The 22,424-nt window shown below is 47.8% G+C and overlaps 7 protein-coding genes across 7 annotated transcripts; 3 read left to right on the top strand and 4 right to left on the bottom strand.

The window, feature by feature from the left end:
• Positions 1-677: 677 nt before the first annotated feature.
• Positions 678-3,776, bottom strand: PAAG_05965 (hypothetical protein; the record flags this gene model as incomplete). The annotated part of the gene is made up of 8 exons (XM_015845740.1): positions 678-1,648; positions 1,717-1,779; positions 1,842-2,022; positions 2,111-2,703; positions 2,808-3,248; positions 3,321-3,425; positions 3,499-3,591; positions 3,674-3,776. The coding sequence occupies 8 exons, from the start codon at positions 3,774-3,776 to the stop codon at positions 678-680; spliced, it is 2,550 nt and encodes an 849-aa protein (XP_015699966.1).
• A 2,417-nt stretch (positions 3,777-6,193) lies between these two features.
• On the bottom strand, positions 6,194-8,627 carry PAAG_05964 (transcription initiation factor TFIID subunit 12; the record flags this gene model as incomplete). Its single annotated transcript, XM_015845739.1, has 3 exons — positions 6,194-6,448; positions 6,554-7,663; positions 7,695-8,627. 3 exons carry the CDS (start codon positions 8,625-8,627, stop codon positions 6,194-6,196), a joined length of 2,298 nt encoding a protein of 765 aa, XP_015699965.1.
• Positions 8,628-9,582: 955 nt separating this feature from the next.
• Positions 9,583-10,604, bottom strand: PAAG_05963 (hypothetical protein; the record flags this gene model as incomplete). Its single annotated transcript, XM_015845738.1, has 4 exons — positions 9,583-9,916; positions 10,013-10,069; positions 10,109-10,462; positions 10,540-10,604. The coding sequence occupies 4 exons, from the start codon at positions 10,602-10,604 to the stop codon at positions 9,583-9,585; spliced, it is 810 nt and encodes a 269-aa protein (XP_015699964.1).
• An 856-nt stretch (positions 10,605-11,460) lies between these two features.
• On the top strand, positions 11,461-13,656 carry PAAG_05962 (26S proteasome non-ATPase regulatory subunit 3; the record flags this gene model as incomplete). The annotated part of the gene is made up of 4 exons (XM_015845737.1): positions 11,461-12,022; positions 12,115-12,575; positions 12,634-13,452; positions 13,513-13,656. The coding sequence occupies 4 exons, from the start codon at positions 11,461-11,463 to the stop codon at positions 13,654-13,656; spliced, it is 1,986 nt and encodes a 661-aa protein (XP_015699963.1).
• A 1,236-nt stretch (positions 13,657-14,892) lies between these two features.
• On the top strand, positions 14,893-16,644 carry PAAG_05961 (decaprenyl-diphosphate synthase subunit 1; the record flags this gene model as incomplete). Its single annotated transcript, XM_002792127.2, has 2 exons — positions 14,893-16,242; positions 16,483-16,644. The coding sequence occupies 2 exons, from the start codon at positions 14,893-14,895 to the stop codon at positions 16,642-16,644; spliced, it is 1,512 nt and encodes a 503-aa protein (XP_002792173.2).
• Positions 16,645-18,323: 1,679 nt separating this feature from the next.
• PAAG_05960 (NIPSNAP family protein) lies at positions 18,324-19,620 on the bottom strand (the record flags this gene model as incomplete). Its single annotated transcript, XM_002792126.2, has 2 exons — positions 18,324-18,808; positions 18,876-19,620. The coding sequence occupies 2 exons, from the start codon at positions 19,618-19,620 to the stop codon at positions 18,324-18,326; spliced, it is 1,230 nt and encodes a 409-aa protein (XP_002792172.1).
• Positions 19,621-21,280: 1,660 nt separating this feature from the next.
• On the top strand, positions 21,281-22,136 carry PAAG_05959 (hypothetical protein; the record flags this gene model as incomplete). The annotated part of the gene is made up of 2 exons (XM_002792125.1): positions 21,281-21,394; positions 21,468-22,136. 2 exons carry the CDS (start codon positions 21,281-21,283, stop codon positions 22,134-22,136), a joined length of 783 nt encoding a protein of 260 aa, XP_002792171.1.
• Between the last annotated feature and the right edge of the window lie 288 nt (positions 22,137-22,424).

Raw genomic sequence — 22,424 nt, 5'->3', positions numbered from 1 at the left:
GACTGATCAGCTATCGTTCGGGCCTATATCAACAAATACGTCCAGCTTTCTTTTCTGTCTTTGTTTCACCCTTCACTTTACTTTATCTTCTATATTTCATTTTTCGTATATTTCTTGTCATTTTCCTCTAGTTCAGTTTATATGGACAGTGGCGGAGTGAATTTTTCCCTTCCGTATTTTTTGTAGCCATTTATCTAGTTGGAGATGTGGGAAGAATGTGGACACGGTAGAAAGAGGTTGTGCGTGGTGAGATGTTTCTTCCTGTATATCTCTATCTGTAGAAATCCGTCTCGATGCTGTTTCTGATAGCTGCGAAATGCATTAAAGGTTTCCATTTTTGGAATACTATAAGCTACGATAGTACCACGATCCATTGCGTGTAGCATTCAATTAAATATGCCTCTTTGACTGTGAAGAAAGGCGTGGTCTACTTTTGGCGAGTTCTGACACAAACGTACCAACACCGTATGTGATCATAGCAAAAAAATCAACCGATTCTCTATCTAGTGTACACTGTCTAAAGAGAATAAAACAAGAAATATAGATACCAAAAAAATACACGACAAGTTGACTAAAACGTGTAGAGTCATCATTAGCTGTCATACGATATCATGAACTCCGGCGCTTAAATCGCTCCCGATGTCCTTCCTTGCTTTCAAAAATCTATTCTGTTCGTCTTAGTCGGGTGGACGGACGACCCGGGGCGTCGTAGGGACATCCGCAGACCTCGTGTGAGGCTCCTCAGGATTCTGCTTTCCAGCATCATCATCACCACCAGGAGCTCCACTTGTACTATCCCTTTGATTATTCTCATCAACTCCCTGCGACTGCCCATCCCTCGAACACGACGACCTGAACATAAATTGCTTCCCTTCCTCGCCCTGTTCGCTAAGCCACCTGAAATCCTCCTCTTCGACCAGGATACCACTACTCCTGGTGCCACTGCCATTGCTATTCCGTTGATTATGACCGCGGGAACCCCTTCGTATAACCCGTTCCTCATCATCATCATCAGCAGCAGCAGTGCGCGTGGAGGGCACAGCCAACCGAAACATGGAATCCTCAACTTGAAAGGCTTCCTCGACGGCTGGAGTTGCAGGCAGCGTCAACATTTCAGTTGCTTCCACGATGCCGTCCGCGACAACATTTGCCTCTCTAGCGTGGACGTGGACGTCACCATCCTCCTCGGGATCGTAGCAACCTTCACCAGCTTCAAGAGACGATGCGGACACCTGGTCAGCTGGCAGGCTGGCAGCAATCTGCCCTGTCCAACGACTGATTAAATAGCGTTTAATCTTCGAGACAACACCCAGGCTATCAACACCACTATCGCCTGTGTTCCGCGGAACATGGATGGTTTTCTCAGGGGCACTCCAGCGTTTGATGAGAGACCATTTGAGGCGTGCGAGGCGGCCTTTGGGAAAGATGTAGTTCCGGGGCCCCGTAAGGGACCACGATTGGGAATTTTCGGTGGCCAGGTCATGGAAGAAGTTCTCGTAGACACCCCGCTGGTAGGGAGTTTGGCGCCCGCGGGCCATGAGGTGCTTGACGAAGTACCAGCCGATGAGCACGCACAGCATGAATGGTACGCTGGATATAAAATACCATTTTATGCTTGGATTGTCAGCGAAGGTGTCGACATTCATCCCTAGTGTAAAGCAGAAGATGTTAGACTTGAAAAGATCGGCCACGGGAATGTCTGGGGCCACAAATTACCGAAAAAGCCAACGATAAAAGTCAGGGGCAGGAAAATGAATGTTATCCAGCTCAACCGCCACACTAGATGTCGGGTCCTTAGCAAAGAGCAGACTCCAGCGGGATGAAAGGAAAGGAACACTTACTGCTGGTACCAAGTTGGATGCTATGTCTGCTATCACGGATTGAAACGCTCTGGTACAGCAACGAAATCAACGACTTCGTCGGCTTGACCAAGTCTTCCGTAACCAACGTGCCCAACCTGTCGTAATCTCCCGGGATACTGTCCAGCCATGTATCATCCGTCTCCATATCATCTGTAGAAACCTATTAGCACTGGGTATACTCAAAGCCACAACTACCAACCTCCCCAACAACAGCAACAACAAAAAGCACCAGATGGCAACCTACCCACCAGCTCCCCCAGTCTTGTCCTCATCTCCTTCACAACATCAATATGTATGAACAGCAACTTCTCCACTTTCAACCAGATATTCGAGTTCGTCCACAACTCCGGCGCCCGCGTCTCGTCTGCGGGCTGCTCGTAAACCTTATCTTCCAAAATACTAACGTGGTCATAAGCCAGGTCCAAAAAGGCATCCCACTCCATCACCACCGCCTTGAAAACGTCCTCCAAGATAATCCTGGAGCACTGAAACGCGAGGTGCTCATCCGTATCTACGAGGTCTCGGGACTCAAACGCGAGAAAGAATGGCAGCCGGCGCCAGCGAGACTCCCAGAGACGACGGGCAGCGATCAACGTGTCCTCGATGCTGTTGGAGTGAGAGTTGTCGAAAATGAGGATGGCGTTGCCGTTGTCGAGAGTGTTGAGGCGAGGGATGTACTCATGCTTCGTCAGGTGGCTCTTGACGCTCTCGGACTTGGGGGGTTCGCTGATGTAGGGATTCTTGATATCCGGATCCAACGGCACATCGACGGCAACCTGCTTGTGCTGAACGTAGCAGCCGACTCGCTGTACATAGACATCATAGCCGAATATAGGATTATCTGGGGTAGCGTCAGCAAGCATGTTTCCCATCCCCATCAACGTCTGCTTGTTGCTCTCTCATATATCGCTACATAATGCACAAACCGGGGGTGGGAGGCCCTACCATCTTCGTCAAAGCAATTCAGCTCCATCATCTTCAAGCTATCATCCTCCTCATGCTGAACCCTCGACGCGCCGACCACCGGATCACGCACGGTATACTGTTTGAAATAATCCAATCCAAAAGAGGTCTTGCTAATCCCGCGCCACGGATCATATTGGACTTTCCATGTCTTCCCGCTGAGAAAAGGCTTGCCTCCACGCCGTTCAGGTCGCTTATGACGGACATAGCGACCAAAGTCAGTGCCAACAAGGTCATCTCGGTTGTCGATGTTGAACTTGCGTAGAAGATATTTGGTGGCCCAACTTGCGTTCTGGATATGGAAAACACGCAGCACTGCCTCATCATTTCGTTCCGGATTAGTGTAAACCTTTCGCAGCTGCTCGAGGTCATAGATTTCCTGCGCGGCTACTTTCCGCATGCCGACTTTACAGTCATCTAATCCTCGAAAAAGCAGTCAATTAGCTAATGGGCTCCTCTTCTTTGTTCCCCACGGTCCGCTCAAATCCTACCCACCCTGCTTGACGAAATCGATTATTAGGACCCGACCGCTATAAAGGTCTATTTCAGAGTATTCTTTATGCCATTTGGGACCCAAGTCTTGTTTCCGCGGGTGGAGAGCTGGAAATGTTGCAAATCAAAATAAGCTTTATATCCGTCTGATGAAAAATAGCTAGCTATTTATGTATCATACTTCTAGCTTTCTTATTACGTTTGGGAACAGTCGGTAGTTCCTCTGCAACCCGTGGAGACGGAGCTGGAGATCGCTGACCAAAATATTCTGCTCCTCCAGAAAATAATGAAAGACGTTAGCAAAATCCTATATATTGTGGTTGGAAGCTTGTTGTTTTCCTTGGAGAGAGACGCACCATGGCCTCCTGCAAGGTTCCTAGGGTCCAGGCGGGGTGGGAGAGGCCTCGCGGTGGTCGGCGCCGCAGTTGATGAGGTCGTCGGGTATGTGGAGTCTCCCATACCGGAAATATGTGCGTTCAAACATTAATTTCAGTGGACATACAGCACCAGGAGGGTGAAGATGGAAGGCCGTCCAATGCATACAATCAACAATCTAATCGCACAAGCGGAAAGTGAGGGTGGATATATTTTTGAAAAGACCCCATTTATTTATAAACCCAACAGATGGCGCTTAGGCAGACACCGCGTGTAGGCTAATATGATTTAGGGTCAACGGCACTATCCATCGTCGTTTTTTATTTCAAAACGACTTGAATGGATAACTAATTGGTGTTCCGCATTCAAAATAATGTCCAGCAGGTGCTCAGCAGGTTGATTGTTCTCTAAGCGCATGACGAGTCAGCAAGCAGCTGGTGAGCCGTAAGGCGGATCAAGGGTCCCCCGGTCATCTGGACACTGGATCTGTGACCTGGGATTGCAGCTGAATTATACCCGGAATTATCATCCAAGGGTATGAATAACCAACGGACGAGAGAGACTAGGGTAGGGAATGTATTTCTAGGGTTTGAGGTCCGACGAGTTATTGACTACAGGTCAGAACCGGTTGATTTTCAGAACCAGAGCCAGAGCCAGAGCCAGAGCCAGAGCTGGAGAACCAAAATTGCGCCTGTTTAACTGACGAGAGAAATCATTCATTGTCTGAAAAGTCAGTTAATTATTCGTCAGTTTAAGCTGCTCGGCTCTGCAAACTTACCGTAGGTTTTACTGTTTTTCAACTTACCACTGGATTTGAAGGGGAAATTTCTTGTGTTTCTAATTTTTCTCATGATTCTCATGCACTTGCAAACTGATTTCATAATTTCAGAGGATGAGATCTATATTGGTGAGCTGGGTTGGGGTGGTGTGATGTGGTGGGAATCCTGCGGGGATTTCCCCGTGGGACGAGCGGATTCTGGTCGAAAACACTGTTGATCGGTTGGGAGGGGTAGAGAATTTGGATCGCAGTGACAATCTGGCAGATTTTCCTGTTAGCAAGCATGCGAATATGAGGAGGAAGTTTCAGTAGGTTAAGTGTCCTACATTATCTGAGAATTACGCTATATCGCAATTTCATCCAGGCTCTTGGGGGATAACTATACGATATGAACTGATGAAGCCACGAGTCAGTAGGTGCCATCTACCAGATTGCGAACATTTTCTCTATGTACTTAAAATAGAAATTAGTCCAAAGTCAGCTTTGCATTTGTAAAAAGGAGCTGGTGGAGGGGCCGTTTGACCAACAGAGCATTGTTTAATCCCCCGCCAGTTGCTGTTGCTATACAGACAGCTCAGGGCAATGTCCGCCAGTGGAATACGGAGAGAAACATATAACTGTCGACCTGAGAGAGGGCTGCTCTCATGATATGATATCAGGATGATGCATATGTCTGCACGTCAAGGAGCCTCTACCCTTTTTTCTGCGGCCACGGACACATAGACATAGGACTCGAAGGACTGAATGGGATGTAGAGATTTGCCCTGTGCAGATTGCAGCGCATCCAGTGCTGAGTGACTCTCGGTGTGAATCTGTAGCTATTGGTTGTGAGTTTCCGCGTTGGTTTATCCGGATAGAAAGGTTGTCTCCTACCTGGTTTGCGTAATGGTTTGTTTGCATAACTGTAAAAAGCGTATACGCCCCCTCCCCAAAACGATTAGCATGGAATATTCTAAAAGTACAAATCTGTTTATTTTTATGCATTCTTGGTGGTTGTATCCGCTATGCTCCTGATCCATCCAGCTATCTGAGAAGTAGAGTTGGAAACAAAAAGAGAGTAGAAGGGAGTCTGAGGAACAGAACGATGTCAAGAACAGAAGACACTTAAAAAGTAAAGCGCACCAAAACCACCGTCCTATGCAGTTACGGAAGCGTACGTTTTGCCATCAAAATGCTGGGACGTTCCAACGGGAAGAAATACCAACAGAAAAGAAAAAATGTGTGAAATTAAGATCAATATGATAAAACAAGAATATTTATTTGGAGTACTCGAAAGCAAATCGGCTCAGCCCCTATCCATCGTATTCCTTGCAGATTGGATCTCTATTAAAGACAGAACATTGACCATAGACAAACAGGTTGAGATGTTGGAACAGTAAGAGAGAGATAGCCCGGTAGAGGAAAGGGAAAATATCAAAAGCTCATTGACAGTCAAAAAGTAAATAGCAATCCAGACCCGCTGACTCCACTGTCCCATCCAGAGACACCATTTTTCTTCAATTTTTCGCCAAAGTCAAGACATACCCCTGCGAGTCCCATAACTAATAAGCAAACAGAACCAATCCCATTATGCAAAAGAAAATAAGCAAGATAACCTGGAGAACCTCTCGGTTGAGATAGAATGAAGAGAAAAGAAAAAAGATTAAGAAAACCAGAAACAAAACTAGCCCATAACAAAAAAAAAAAAAGAGGGAAAGAAAAAAAAATAGAAAAGAATTTTTCGCTACTCCGCCTTCCCCTGAGTTACCTTGGCAGCCTGGATAGCAGACATCTTCTGTGTCCAACCCTGCGTGGGGTGCGGTTTCTTCACGGTGCGCAAGTCGTCTGTTGAAAACCCCGGAATACGCATGTTATAGTTGCGTTCAAGGACGAGTTGGATGTCGCGAATATCGAGGGTTGATGATGGGCGAAGTTTTGCCAGGCGGCATGCGGCGGTGATGACGTCATCGACGAAGTCGTCGGCCATTTGGAGGATGAACTGTTTATTTTGTTTAATTTTTGAGCTTGTGTTAGTAGATGGTAAAAGGATGCGTAAATACACTGAAAGAAAAGGTGTAGGTCGTATTGAAATTGAGTTACATACCTCTTCGGCATCAGGAGTGAGCCCTTCTCCCTCTCCACCACCCGTAACCTGCTTAACAAGTACATCCAGCATCTTCTTGCTAAGCACATGCTGCCCTTCACCCTCAAGTACATAGCCGGGATGTTTCTGAATAGCTGGTTGGCCCATCACACCCCCAGCATTCTGGCTGGGTCCGCCAGAGAGGGTGGGGCGAGCTGGACCCATAGTTACCGGTTCGGGAGCTTTGACGTTTAGGTTCTTTGGGATAGACATGTGGACTTGGCGAGTGGTAGCGTCTGCGCGGTGTGGGGCGTACCCTTGTGGGTGTGCGTGGGTGTTTTGCTGCTGTTGCTGCTGCTGCTGCTGCTGTTGTTGTTGCTGCTGCTGTTGCTGTTGTTGTGACGGCTGAGTTTGCGTGGTTTGTTGCTGGGGATTTGAGTAGGTTTGCGCAGACTGCTGGAACGCGGCTTGCTGGGAAAGAGGGCGAGGAGGGCCTGGGGGGATTTGGGAGGTGCTAGGGGGCGTTTCGGAGTGAAGGGGTGGCTGCTTAAAAGGTTGTTGTTGCTGTTGCTGCTGGGTGGAGTTCGGAGGAGTTGATTGGATTTGAGTTGGGAGTGAGACTGGGGCATGTGGTGTTGGTGTTGGTGCGGAGGGCAGTCCAGGTTGCTGTCCAGAGGAAGACATGGATGTTTGACCAGCCTGGTTACGCGCGGCTACGGCAGAAGTGATAGTATGAGCAGCCGGAGCAGAGATAGGAGCAGGAACTGGAGGACGAGATACGTCTGGTATTCCTGGTTCGGTTTTAAGAGCGAGACTTGGTTGTTGTTGTTGTTGTTGTTGTTGTTGTTGGGGGATGGTAAGAGAAACAGGAGGGCCAATGGGCCTGTTGTGTTGTGCCCCTGGCGGAGCTGGTGTTTGCTGCAGCTGGGGCTGTTGTGCTTGCTGCGACTGCGATTGTGCAGGCACTTGTGACTGTGTTTGACTGGAGCGAAACGAATCCTGTTGCTCTTTGAACTTGTTTAGAAATTCACTTCCCTCTTGTAAAAGTTTGTTTGCCGCCAGCTGCCGATTTTTGAAGTCCTGCATTTCTTCTTGCGTCAAATTCCCCGCGCTCTGACGCTGGGTATAAGCCTGGCGCAACTCATTTAGCTTGACTTTGCACAAGCTCCTGCTTCTGCAACGCAATGCCATATCGTAACTTGGCCTCACTCAACCAGCCTTCAATCTGAGGTTTCTCGATCCTTGGAGGATACACAAAGTTTAAACTGTTGACCTTGGCTTGGATCTGTGGAAGAAGTTGCTGAAACGTCTGTGGCTGGCCCATATGAGGGCGTGGTTGTTGTGGTTGCTGTTGTGGTTGCTGTTGCGGTTGCTGTTGCGGTTGCTGTTGCGTTTGCTGTTGCGTTTGCTGTTGCGGTTGCTGTTGCGGTTGCTGTTGCGGTTGCTGTTGCGGTTGCTGTTGCGTTTGCTGTTGCGTTTGCTGTTGCGCTTGCTGTTGCGGTTGTTGTTGCGGTTGTTGTTGCGGTGTCTGGATTGACTGTATACCGTCGCCTTGTTGCTGTCCCGGCTGTCCCGGCTGTCCTTGCTGTCCTGGCTGTCCTGGCTGTCCTGGCTGTCCTGGCTGTCCTGGCTGTCCCGGCTGTCCTGGCTGTCCCGGCTGTCCCGGCTGGCCTGGCTGTCCCGGCTGGCCTGGCTGGCCTGGTTGGCCTGCCTGAGGTCTCTGCTGCTGCATCTGATGAAGCTGTTTTTGCTGCTGTTGTAATTGGATCTGTTGAGCTCTGCTATACTGGTAAGATTTCATGCCGCGCATAAGGGAATTCGAAAGGCCTGCGAGTTTTGCATGGGCGGAATTGTATTCCTGGGAGCCCTGCGGGTGGGAGTTAATGATCTCCCACAGACTCCGGACAACCTGGGTATTTGCAGACTTCTGTGCGTCGTTGAGATGAGGAAGTTTTTGGACCTGATCCGTGCGAATCAGGTTATGCTGCTGAGTGGAGAGGTTGGGGGAAGCGTTCGCCGGGTTTGATGGGTTTGGTAGGTTCGCTGGATTGGGCGGAGGGTTCTGGGTCGGGGGATTAGAACTGGGGGGATCCATTGTACTCTATGAGCCTGTATTGATGATGGGGTTCTCTGGACTGATCAGTGTAGAGAGGTGAATGAGTAGATGGCCTCAGGATGGAGAGAGGGAGAAAGAGTCTCAGCACAATTTCCACATACGGATGTGAAGCTGTTGGAAATTGAGATAACAGCAACGAAAGAAAAGATGAAGTTGACGAGAGTTGCTGACTAATCAGAGCGTTCAGTAACATCAACTTAGTAACTACTGACTAGAAAAATGGATATAAATCCATACAAAGAATAAGTATAAATATATTTTCTAAGCACAATTATCAATTGAGATATTCATATTCAGTTCATAGTAATGTAAGTGTTATATATCATCACTCTCTTGATTGAGAATGTTCCGTACTTAAGCTGGATTTGTTCTCTCCTCTTTTTATAGTTACCGGACCGAAAACATATTTTTCCGTAGCTGATATCAAAGAGAGCCAAAGGACAGCTCAATCTTGCCAACAAATATCTCCCAAATATACCCCGAGTTCCCAACCCCACGCCATCTCAATATCGAGACACTTGCAATCGCGTTATCTCCCGTTCCAAGCAAACAAACCCCACATTTTCCTTCCCCTTGCTTCATGCGGGAGCCGGGATCGGACGGTTTTCCGCCACATTGAGGGCAAATATCCCTCGTTGCCAATATATCTATCTTCCCCTTCATATCATCTTCCACTGCAAGCTGTAAGGAGCGAAAGGCGGCGGGCACTGGTAAATAATGGATCCCACTCTGCATCAGCAGGCGGAATAGCATATAGCAACGGCGAGGCCAGTGTAAATGGCAACGGCATCTGTAATCCCCACTCAGATAAACAGTATCCCCAGACTCTTAGGATTGAAGCCCCTCGAGGCCCCTGCAAAAAGTACCTGGATTCAAAACCACAGAGTTCACACATCTGAAAAAAACCGAATCCAATCCCCCCTGTATCTACCCTTCACCTCATAAGCCCACCCAAATCCCTCTCCATCCCCGTCACCCGCTCTTCCAGCCTACGCTTCCGCTCCTCCAGCTCGCAAATCTCAGCCATCTCCCGCCGCAAGTCTTCGTCTGTGACGACCGGGATTGCAGTATCAACCGCAGATTGCACCATGTCATTCTCATAGTCGTCGTCGTAATTGGAGGAAGAATATGACTGCTGCGATCTATTCATCCGCTCCAACTGTGCAGATTGTTCTGCAATGCGCGCTTCCAGGAGGGCGATGGAGTCTGAGATGTTGACGTGGCGCTGGCGGAGGGAGGAGATTCGCTCTTTGGCGCCGGCGATGGGACTGGCAGCAGAGGAGTTTTAAGTCGCGTTATTTTAGTTCTAACTGTTCCAAGGAAAACACGCATGACCATAAAATATGAATTGGGTTTCGACTTACTATACATTGCACAGCATCTCCGCCCCCCGCAGCAAAACGTCAACATCAATCTCACCCCTTGCAGCAGCACGACCGGCCGAAGCTGTAGATACAGACATGGACGAGGACGAGGTGGCTCCAGTTGTCTTCCTAATCTCATCCAGCATCTCACCACCCAGCACCTGGACAACGGCAAAGTGGTTTTTATTGTGTTTTGCAGCGTAGATGCGGCTAGCCATGGAGTCTCTGCCGTCGCCTGTTGGTCCCATTGCTGCTGTGCGAATTTCACTGCCGGTGAAAGCTGTGGCTCTTCTCGTGGCTCTTCGTTGGCAGTGTCTTGAGGAGTTGCTCTTGTCAGAGAAGGGGTCGACGGAGAAGAGGGCTCGTTCGTGGGGTTCTGTGTCTCGGATGAGGGAGGTTATGTCGTTGGTTTTTAGCATGGCGTTTGCAAAGATTTTGGGAGGGGGAAAGCTGGTTATTTATGCAGTAGTATGTTAGATATGTGTATGTAAAAGGTTCATATATATATATATATGGCATCTACTCACGGGAGATCTGCGATGGCAGCTGCAGAGAGGGAGATCTGCTCCAAATGGCTCTCGAGGAGGCCCATGCTGAGCTATAGCAGTAATGTAGTGTGCACTTATTATGCGAGTCGGGTAGGATTAAGAGAGTTGACAGAACATATCAATTGAGCGGTGAGATATCTGTGCAAATGGGGAGTCCCGTTGATATGGACATCTACTTTGCGAAGTGATACCGTATATCTTAGGTGATGTTGGTAGATGCTGAACTGATGTTTGTTGCGAAGAAATACGTAAATATACCGAGATCATATGATATTGATGATACTTCGATGATGTGCATGCCAAGCCCCACGATGCAAGCAAGTATTTTCCAGGGACCCATTTTATCATCTCCACAGCAAGAGATTATATGAAGACACATAGCAACTCCCCGGTCCTGCACAATGGGGATGAATGAATAAAGTACAAGAGATTAAAAATACAGATACAGCCAAACAACTCCCCATACAGCCTCTCAGACAATCCAGCTGTCCTTGTCCAGCCCTCATTAGAATTGCCAACTCGTTCGTTAACTAGTTCGTTCGTTAACTAACTAGTTACTTCTGCTGCTGCTGCTGAGTCACCCGGCCTTGGCCTGGTTCTTTCTATTTCTCCCAACGCCCAAAACCCCAAAAACCAAAACCTGGACAAACATCAACTGCACCAACGACGCAGGACACCAGCAGCATCAGCTTCCCTTCAGCCACCCTCTCTGCTCCCTGTTCTGCGCCCCGTTCTGCGCCCCGTTTCCTGCTGTCTACCTATCTTAATCCTGTACTCTTTGTTTCGTCCCTGTTTTTCCCTTCTTCCTCTCTTCCCTTAATTCCCGCTCTTCCCTCCGGCTACCCTAGCTTCCAGGCGCCGAGTAGCACGCCCGCTCCAGAGCTCCCTCACAGCCTGAAAATGCCCGCTGAAAGGCGTTCTCTCAGGTCCAACAAGTCGGACCCCTCCGCCAACGGAGAGAAAGCTCTTTCATCCTCCCAGAGCTCCACCTCCAACTCAAAAGACAAACCCGCTCCCGCCACCAGATCATCAGTCCGGAGTAAGACCGTAGCCGGCAAAAAGGGTTCCACCACCTCCAGCTCCCCAAACAACGACATGACCGCTGATGAGAAGCCTCATACTAATGGCTCTGAATCCGTGGAGAATCGTGTCAATGGGACGGGAGATGTGGAGATGGCGGATGAGGCTACCACCAAAGGCTCTGCTGAGCAACAGCAGCAGCAGCAGCAACAACAACAACAACAACAACAACAACAACAACAACAACAACAACAAGCTACACGTGACGGAGGTGACGGAGATGAGGAGATGACTGTCGTGGTACCTCCATCCAAGAGCTCTAGGTTGTCTGGAGATCCGGATCAGAATAGAACGGATGTTGCCATGAATAGAGCTGAAGAAGACGGCGGTGATGCCTCGGAGATTGAGATGCAAATCGCTCCCAGAGACAAGGCCTTATCAGGTATTATCATCTTATATCAGCATCACACCACATGACATAGCTCCGATGACTGACTAATTTCTAATCCCTCTATTATCTTTATATGTGTATAGATATCAAAAGCAATTTCTCCCTGCTTGAACGGGCCGTTTCCCATTTTGATCCACGTTTTACATTGCGAGTCTTGAGGACGATATCGTCAATGCGGAAACATCTCTCCGCCGATCTTCTCGTCCAGGTCATAGTAGAGACATACCTCCCCTCGGATTCAATGGCATCCTTCCTACTCGCATCTTTAGACAGGCAGTCGGCTTTCGCGGATGCTCCCACAGATTCCTCAATGGATATCGATAGTGATGCCAAGTTATCAGCAAAGACCGGAACTGCTGCTGCTGCTGCTGCTGCAGTTGCTGTGCGAGAGGTTCTTCCAGAGGTCGACATCTACCTCTCCATTCTCATTCAGATATATCTTTACGACAAAAAGGATATCGAGCGAGGTGCAAGCTTCTCCAGCAGCCTAGTGAATCTATTGCGAACAATGAACCGAAGGACTCTGGATTCCTTGGCTGCCCGTGTCTTTTTCTACTATTCTCTCTTCTACGAACAGCTTGCTCCCCTTCCACCTTCTCCAGCCGCAGCGTGTCATCTCCATCCGCCAGCCCCTGCTCTCAGCTCTGAGAACCGCAGTCCTTCGCAAAGACCAAGATATCCAGGCCACCGTCACCACCCTCCTCCTTCGCAACTACCTCTCCACCTCCCACGTCTCCCAAGCAGACCTATTCATCTCCCGTTCGGAATTCCCCCCAGCGGCCTCCAACAACCAAATCGCCCGCTATCTCTACTACCTTGGAAGAATCCGCGCCATCCAACTGCAGTACACAGAGGCCCATGAGCACCTAATCGGCGCCACCCGCAAGTCCCCTTCAACGCACACCGCCGGCGGCTTCTACCAAGCATCCACCAAGCTCCTCATCGTCGTCGAGCTGCTAATGGGTGATATTCCCGACCGCTCAATTTTCCGCCAACCTGCCCTCGAGCGCGCCATTCATCCTTACTTCATCCTCGTGCAGGCAGTCAGCATCGGAGACCTGGACGGCTTCGTCAACACCGTGCAGAAGCACAACTCCACCTTCCGACGAGACGGCACGTTCACACTCATTCTACGCCTGCGGCAGAATGTTATCAAGACGGGGATCCGGATGATGTCGCTGTCGTACACGCGCATCTCGCTGCGGGATATCTGTCTGCGTCTCGGGCTGGATAGCGAGGAGTCGGCAGAGTATATTGTTGCCAAGGCCATTCGGGATGGGGTGATTGAGGCATCGTTGGACCATGAGCGTGGGTTTATGAAGAGTAAGGATGTTGGGGATGTGTATGCGACGGCGGAACCGGGGGAGGTTTTCCATGAGCGTATCCGATTTTGCTTGAACCTTCATGATGAGAGTGTTAAGGTATGTTTCTTTCTTTTTTGTTTACGTATATGTATGTACGATCTAACTGGGTTAAAACAGGCCATGCGATTCCCGATGAACCAACACCGCATCGAGTTGAAGAACGCGCAGGAGGCGCGGGAACGCGAGCGGGAACTCGCCAAGGAGATTGTCGAGGGGGACATGGACGATGACGATGCCGGAGGGGATTTTGATGGGATGTAGAGGTGTCCATCGTGTCAGAGTCATATTATTATTTTGTCTCGCGGGCGGGAGGGTGGTTGATCTTGATTGACAGACATCATTATACTTAATTGGGACCAGGAAAAAAAAAAAAAAAAAAAAAAATCAAAGAGCAGATTATATTTTGTTTGTTGACTTTTTTTTTTTTTTTCTCCCCCGCCCCTTCGATTGCAGCTCCCTCACTGCCTCTCCTTCAACTTGCTTGCATTCCGTTTTTTTTTGCTTTCTCCTTATCTTTCCCCTTTTCACGGAACAATCCTTACAGATACAGTGGGTGGTTTGGAAGGGCGGCAAAACAGCACGACCGAGGCAGAACCTAGTTCGGGTGTTTTCATGTACAGTGAAGTCTACTTGGGCCAATTGTGCCATATTTTCTTCTTGTTGTTTTCCCATAACTTTAACCCGTTTTATTCTCCGTGCTGTGCTCACTTTGCTATTCAACTGTTCTACTATTTATCTCATGTCTTCCCATGTTCTCTAGTCAGTTCAGTTCCCTGTTCCAACATCATCCTACATGGGGCCTTCATCCCATCCCATCCTATCTTTTTATTATCTGGCTTCCCAGGTACAGTCATCCTACTCATTATTCCACACATTTTGTTTTATTTTTTGTGTTTTTATTTTAATTTTTGTTATCGGTATCTTAGACAAACTCGATGAAATTCACTTTTCTATCTCTTCATCCTGCCTTTATTTTACTTTTTGTCCCTTGGCTTTTTATCTTGGTGGATACGCAAGTAACATAATAATAACAGTCTCCATGCGGACCACTTTTGGAAGCGGGCGAATTAACCGTGAAGCCGTAGGAATATCCAGGGATGAGCACGAATAGCAGCAGTCGGAAGAGTAGTCCATATAGTCAACAGCTCTTGTGGACTGTATATACAAGGCCGTTGTTGGCATTAATATCCTGTTGTTGTCCTTTCTCTTTATTTAGTAAAATGTTTTCTACTTATTTAATTATGCCCCTCGGCGTTTTGCGTTTTAGAATTCATGCATTTTGTTAGTGTCTGAGACTTTCGCCCGAAGATGAAAATAAAATGTTGGGGCCACAACGACAAACATCCAACCAACCAACCAACCAACCAACCACGAACGCCGCATATATATATCTATACTCCAACCACAACGTCTATTGCAATTGAATTTTACATGCGTATCTAAACAGCGAAGAAACCCATTAATAATAACCCCCCAGGGCCAGGTGCCGTCGAGCCAATGCGAGCTCAACCATCTCTCACGCCCTATGGCCTCCTCCGCCCTGCTGCACCTCCGATCCGCTCCGCACACCCAGCATCCGCATCAACAGCTCTAATATGCTCCCAATGCCTGCTGCGACACAGATCCTCCAGCCTCCTCCCCTCCCCCAAACTCCCCTGCAACAGCCGCAGCTACCACCCCTCCCGGCGAAAATACCAGTCAGCCCTGGGCTCCGCCGTCTCCGCCGCCCAAAACCTCTTCTCGAAGAATAACCCACCGCCTCCTCCTCCTCCTCCTCCTCCTCCTCCTCCTCCTCCTCCTCCTCCTCCTCCTCCACCACCATCATTACAGCCGTCGCAAACGCCCATATCCATCGACCCCCTCCGCATCGTCGGAAAGGAACTAAAGTTTATGAAAAAGAACATCCAACAACTCCTCGGATCCGGACACCCCTTGCTCGACCGCATAGCGAAATACTACACAAGAAGCGAAGGCAAACATGTCCGCCCCTTACTCGTCCTGCTTATGTCACAGGCAACAGCCATAGCCCCCAAATCGCCGCGACAGGTGCAATCCGTAAGTGAATCGGGGATTAACGAGGCGATTACTTCCCCCGCCATCCTGGCCGATACAAATCCAGATCACAGCGTTCTCACTTCCTCAACGACGGAGGCCTCATACACGCTCCCCGTCGAAGAGGTTGAGAAAGGGCAGGTGCAGGGTGATAGAAACATCCTCCCCTCCCAACGCCGTCTGGCAGAGATTACAGAGGTAATCCACACAGCCTCCCTACTCCACGACGACGTGATCGACAACGCTGTCACGCGCCGGTCCTCCGTCTCCGCGAACCTGGAATTCGGCAACAAAATGGCCGTGCTTGCCGGTGACTTCTTGCTCGGGCGTGCATCTGTGGCATTGGCCCGGTTGCGGGATCCGGAGGTCATCGAGCTGGTCGCGACGGTCATTGCAAACCTGATCGAGGGCGAGTTCATGCAGCTGAGAAATACGGAGCTGGATGAGGAGAACCCGTTCTTCACTGAGGAGGCGATCGCATACTACCTGCAGAAAACGTACCTGAAGTCTGCTAGCCTGATTAGTAAATCGTGTCGGGCAGCGGCGTTGCTGGGTCACAGCTCGCCGGAGGTTGTGGAGGCGGCGTATTCGTACGGGCGGAATCTAGGGCTGGCGTTCCAGCTCGTGGATGATATGTTGGATTATACGATTTCGGGTGAGGAGCTGGGGAAGCCGGCTGGGGCGGATTTGGAGCTGGGGCTTGCCACGGCGCCATTGTTGTTTGCGTGGAGGGGGCATCCGGAGTTGGGTGCACTGGTTGGCAGGAAGTTTAGACGAGAGGGCGATGTGCAGTTGGTGAGTTTTTTGAGTTTCATTTTATTTCCATCATATAATTTTTTCTATCCTGTGTAGTCTTTTGGCCGGGGGAGGGGAAGGGTTGCAATTTCAAGAAGCAGAGGGAACAGGCATATACTTCCAAACAGCCAATCTCTCCCCCCCTCCATCATCGCACAATTGCTACCCGCACACTTTAGAAAATATCCAATCCACTAACCCAAAAATCCACACCGAAAAAAATATAAAAAAAAATAACAGGCCCGCCAAATCGTCGCCCAATCCGACGGCCTCGAGCAGACCCGCGCTCTCGCGCAGGAATACACCGATAAAGCCATCGAGTCCATCAGCATCCTCCCAGACAGCGAAGCGAAAGCTGGTCTAATTGAGATGTGCGCGAAACTCACGCAGAGGAGGAAGTGAGGTGTATATATCTCTTGTTCTCTATATGTTCCGTGCCAGGATAGACGGCGATTTTCAGAAAAAGAAGAAAAAGCAGGAGGAAAACGGAAATAGGAGGTCGGTGTGGGATTTGGTGGTTTCGAAAATCATTATTAGATTTATTTTTATTTTTATTTTTATTTTTGTTTTATTTTTTGAGCTATATTTATCTATCTACGTTTTGTTTTCCCATATGTATGTATATATATGTGTGTACATATATATATACCACTACTCTCTGCTAATCTCTTTGTCGCACCCAGCTCTTGGGTTTCCTTTTGTTCTCCACTTTTGAATTGCTGGTATACACGGGCATATGTGCTGGGGGGATTGCATCATTCATGCCTATATGTCAATGTATGTTATGGGACGTATGGGAGTATAGGGGCATTTTATGCATTTTATTGCAGGAGCTGGAAAACTCTTTGAACCTCTTTGTGCCTTCTGGCTGTGCTGGGCTTTCTGTCTGTGAAGAGGACATTTAACAAGTTATTTATCTTGCAAACGGGAGGGAAGAAGGGGCAGAGAAGAGATGGGGGAGAGAATGCTATGGGAACCCTTTGCCTGTTATGATGGAAAGGAACGGCTTGGGGAGAGCAAGGGAGAGTTTATGAGCAAATATGTGAGCATCTCTTTTATGTTTCCTGACTTGTATGATGTGCTTATTTTGGTATCTGGGTGGGCATCTTATATTATTCATTTCCATATTTCCTTTCCATGGTGTCTATGTAATCGTTGTTAGTAGTTACTTGAGATCATCTCCCCGTTTATCTAAGTTGTTGGCCACCACCGTACATAGTCGTTCTCGTAGTTAGCAGCCTTTGCAATTGATCAAGCGTGCCATTCTGTCATATATATATTGTTATTATCTTCTCCAGTAGATCGAGGAAGATTTAACAGTTAGCGTTTCTCCCAATTTACTACTCCTGTGCCCTTCGGCAACCTTCTGCTGACTACAAGGTCGCTGGGTGAGGATTAGAGAAAGACCGAGTGAGTGACAAAGAGAGGATGTATAGGATGTAGGATGTATATGGACCTAGATGCAACCGTATACGCAAGTGAGGACGTGAAGGTAGAGGAGGAACAAAGATGAAATTTGCATATGGAATGATAGGTATGATGATATTTATGTCTGTTACCTTTCCGAGAACACTATCTATGCTCTACCTGATCTGACGTAACTCAACCCTAATTCTTCTGATCCTATGTGATCTTCTTTCTCACGATGTCGAACTTCAATTATCTCTTTTGAAAAGTGCATGTAAAAAGGGAAATCTCACACTAATAATCATACCACGCCATATCATAACACTCTTCACATATCCCATAGCAACGGCTATCCCTTCCCTCATGTGTAATACAAGTGTACTCCGTAGCAGGTTCGAGTTCAGGGAACTGGCGGGCGGGATGTGTAAAATGTATCCCATCCGCCTGTTCCCGTCCCCGCACAACAGCAGTAAGTAGCAGCAACTAACTAGTACCTATGATTAGTCATTTAAGATTATATGAGAAATATATGGGTTCTCCGTCACCAGGTCCGCTCTGTCATTCTCTTCCGTGCAATGATCCCAAAATTTGATATACCATTTCCGCTTCCACGACGACAGATGTATAAGATCCCCGATCAGCAATCAAAATTAGATTCGGCGGATAATATGTATCTATCCAACGGGACTCCACGGCATAGGAATCAAAATCCGACTCTTCATAGTCTGAATCAGCGGCACCGTTTTATGAACAGTATCCGCCCAACCTTCAATCGACCAGGACTTTTCGCGTCGAATCTTGCGCTCCTCCAGATCCGCAAATTGCCATAGGTGATGCACCGTGTTCAGCTCGCCGATCTGCACAAACCACGCGCCTACTCCCTCCATCACTTCGCGGCGGGCATGCAGCCCTCTTCGCCAGTGGGTTTCCCACTCGAGAAGGTTGCCTGGGTGCAGCGTGTAGGAGCGGAGCTCGAAAAGGCCGCCGAGTTTACGGGGTGGAGTTGTTGGCCAGAAGGAGAACTCTTGCATGAGAGATGTGCGTTTGCTGTTGATGAGGGATTTTAGGCGACGATCAAATGCGCGGAATTCGGGGTGCTCGGAAATGGCGTGCAAGGAGGCGTGATAACCCGAATAGCGTTGGTATTCCCAGATGTGGACTAAATAGAATCACCGTAGTTTAGCAATGGATCGCTTTCATGACGGACAGTGTTCACTCAGACTTACCAAATGTATCGTTGTCTCCGACCTGTGTTCTCCAACTTCCAACGAGATGAACTTTGTTATTCTCGATCTGGGCCATCTTCGGATACCACTGCCCGACCAAGTCGACATATTCATCCACTTTATCCGGCTTGACTTCATGGAAGACAATCGAATGCACGTATTTTCCCCGGGCCAGCACCTCTGAGAAAGACCGCTCGATATCCTTGTCCAGCTGCTGTCCTTCTTTGGTGCCATAGATCAAGCTGGACAAGGTGCCACGCCTGGGAGTGTTACTGGTTTCGGACTGACGGTGTTCCCCTACAATGCGATGGGTGGAGAGTGAGCTCAAACCATGCACGTCCAAAGTCTCCGCAGCGTCAATAATAAGAGGAGTAGGAGCATCATTAGAAGCCGCCGTAGCTGAAGCAACTGCAACGCCAGCGGCGGCACGATCGGACTTCCCGCTCACATTGCTCATGCCTGGAGCAGTGGGATGCGTTGAGCCCGATTGCTGACGACTTGTAAAGGAAAATGAAGCAGGAGAAACAGAAGCATCACCCAACTGACTCTCTTGCTGTTCTTTTTTCCTCCGAGCAGCTTCCAGGTTCTCCCGAAACTCCTTCTGCCTCGCGTTGAAGGAGGCCGCGGTGTCTGGTGTGATGTCTCTAATCGAAGGGGCCCGACATAGCGCTGCGGTTGTGCACAAGGAACGGATCCAGGCTTGGGGTGAGGCAGAGCTGGATCGGAGTAGACGTGGAGCCAACATGGTGAAATAGAAAATAGTAGAGTAGTATAGAGTACAAGTGCAGGAGTTGTAAGCTGTATAATTGTTATGATTGGTGTCTGGGAAGTATGTGGACAAAGCAATAATAACAACTGATTGTCACCAACTAACCCAACTCCTCCACTCGAGGACCGTGTTGAATGGGTGTACTTAGTGGCAGTATAACAGGCGAGGGCGTACGGTGAACAAGTTGGAATGAGAGATTGGCAGACACAGAGGTACGGGGAGCAACAATGAATGTAGGTAGTTTCGAAGCACAAAGACAGTGGTGGACTGGAGAGGGGAAACAGCCGTGTGGCAGGGATAGCGCCCAGGTAGCACCCTATCCGAGAGCCAGGATAGTTACGGGACCTCCGTGCAGACTGGAAGAGAAGTAAGTCTAGGCTGCAGAACAGAGGCCGCGGGTAAAATCTGATGGCACAGTCTACAATAACAACACAAAGAGTAGAATCCAATGAGTCGGACTTGACTGATAGAGAGAAGAGACTGGACTGTAATGAGAAGAATGAAGAGAATGAAGAGAATGAAGAGATGACGTTGAACTGGAAGACGTTTAAAAAAGTATCAAACCCGTGGATGCTTTTGCAGCTACCCTAATCACGTGCCTCCCTACATAGGAAGGGTTGAGATCTTAAGCCAACGAGTAGCTGGTTTTACACACAACAATATTTCGTCGTCAACGAAGGTTATAATAGTCCTTGGAATGAAAAGCTGCGAAGTAACATGTGATAAAACAATGTCTTCATACTTATTTAATGCAGGGTTAAAAACATCTTTACTGGATTTAAGATATAATAAAGTATGAAACTATATCGTTGAAAATTATAAAATTAGATAATAAAGATTTAATTTTTATCAACATTAGTAATAAATAAAAAGTTTATATTTTATATAGTTAACTAGCTAATTCAATCTTACAAAATTAATTTATTAATTCATACAATAATACAATGCTGAGATGAAGTGTTAATAGTAATATCATAAATAAAAAATAATTATTATAAAAATTATAAAAATAATATTAAAATATATTTAATTTAAAGAAGAAGAATTAAATAATATTAAAGAATCTAAAAGATTAATTTAATATAAGAAAGATCTTATGAAAAAATTAAAGATTATATTACCCTTTTTATATATATATATATATATATATATATATATGAAAATATAATCAATTAATCATATATATTTAGATCTTTTATTTTATAATTATAATTATAAACATTATATAATGACTCTAAAACTATTGAGCATGCAAAAAGAAGTTTTAATCCTGGTATATTTTAATTGTGAATGGAATTTCTTCTGATTGTTGTTGATAACTGCAATTTAAATCAATGCATAGTTAGTTGGTGGTTTTCAGTGGCCGACTCGGTTGCGAGTTACATCAATGTAACCAGAAGCTGTTTTGAGGTAACTAACTAACTAATCAGTTAGCCAAAGTTCAATGTATGTGTGACATCAGCGAACATCCACGTCAACATCATCAACGTGCGATGTTATTTCAGTTGATGGAAAACACACAACTAAATTATTATGTGTAGTTATCAAGTCAGTTGGTGTGAAGAAACTGCCAACCCCCAAGTGAGCAGATAGCTATCCCTATACTCAGATACAGCCGAAATCAAGCAGACCCACAATGGCGGAAACCCACCCACCCCTCAGCTACGAGGCATCTGCCACAACAACGCATCCACTGTTCACCAGCAGCCTCCCGCCGGAAGTAGACAGCTGCCTCAAGAATTCAAGATTCGTATGTCATGTACCCTGGCGAACATACATATGAAAATATGCCTGCCCACTAACATCGCCATGTCCCTCCTCAGCTCCATCTAGCAACATGTGACGACCAAACCCCTCATGTTAGCCTGATGAGCTACACCTACCTCCCCTCGACCACCTTCACAACCCACCCTACAATAATAATGACCACCAACGCCGCCTCCAAAAAGACCCTGAACCTCCTCTCAAACCCTCGTGTCTCCCTCCTGGTCCACGACTGGGTCTCCCACCGGCCGCCCACCTGCTCGACCCACTCCAGTCTTGCCCGTGACGGGCCCCCGCCCCCCGCCGCTACACACTCCAGTCTCGCCTCTCTCTTACTGAATATCAACACGAGTGCCCTGAGCAGCATCAGCACGACTATCATTGGTGAGGCGAGGTTTGCGGAGCAAGGATCTGAGGAAGAGAAATGGTGTAAAGAGAGACATTTGGAGAATAATACCTTTGCGGCCGATGTGACGGATGGAACGAGCTTGTTTGCTGCGGCAAGTGAGGGGGAGAGGGGGAGGGAAAGTGTAGTTGCGCCTTCGGTGGATGATACGGTGAGGGTTGTTATTGTGGAGGTTAGAAAGGGGAGGATTGCGGATTGGAAAGGGGGTGTGCGGGATTGGGCGGTTGTGGAGGAGGAGGAGGAGGAGGAGGAGGAGGAGGAGGAGGGTACGGAGGGGGTGCAAAGGGGTGGAAGCATGGTCAATGGGGTTGAGGATCGATAGGGAGGAGGGTACGGAGGGTACGGAGGGTTTGCTCTCTTGATATCTATAAGAGAGGAAGCTCTCCATTTTCCATTTTCCATTCTTGAGATATAACTATGCGTTAGGTAAAAAGCACCTGGATTCCCCTGCGAAATAATTGGGTTGGCGGAAACAAACTGTATGTAAATTTATTCGTTTAAAAGAATTCCACCTCTATTCATGTAAAGAAGATATACATGGATCTATACGCCAATGCATTCTTCCATTCTCTTCTTAGCGGTATCTCTCGCAGGCAAAATAAATAGACAT

This window comes from Paracoccidioides lutzii (genome assembly GCF_000150705.2).
Source record: "Paracoccidioides lutzii Pb01 unplaced genomic scaffold supercont2.16, whole genome shotgun sequence".
In the NCBI taxonomy this organism is placed as follows: domain Eukaryota; kingdom Fungi; phylum Ascomycota; class Eurotiomycetes; order Onygenales; family Ajellomycetaceae; genus Paracoccidioides; species Paracoccidioides lutzii.
The sequence above is the reverse complement of the archived record's forward strand: the minus strand, read 5'-3'. Positions and strand labels throughout refer to the sequence as shown.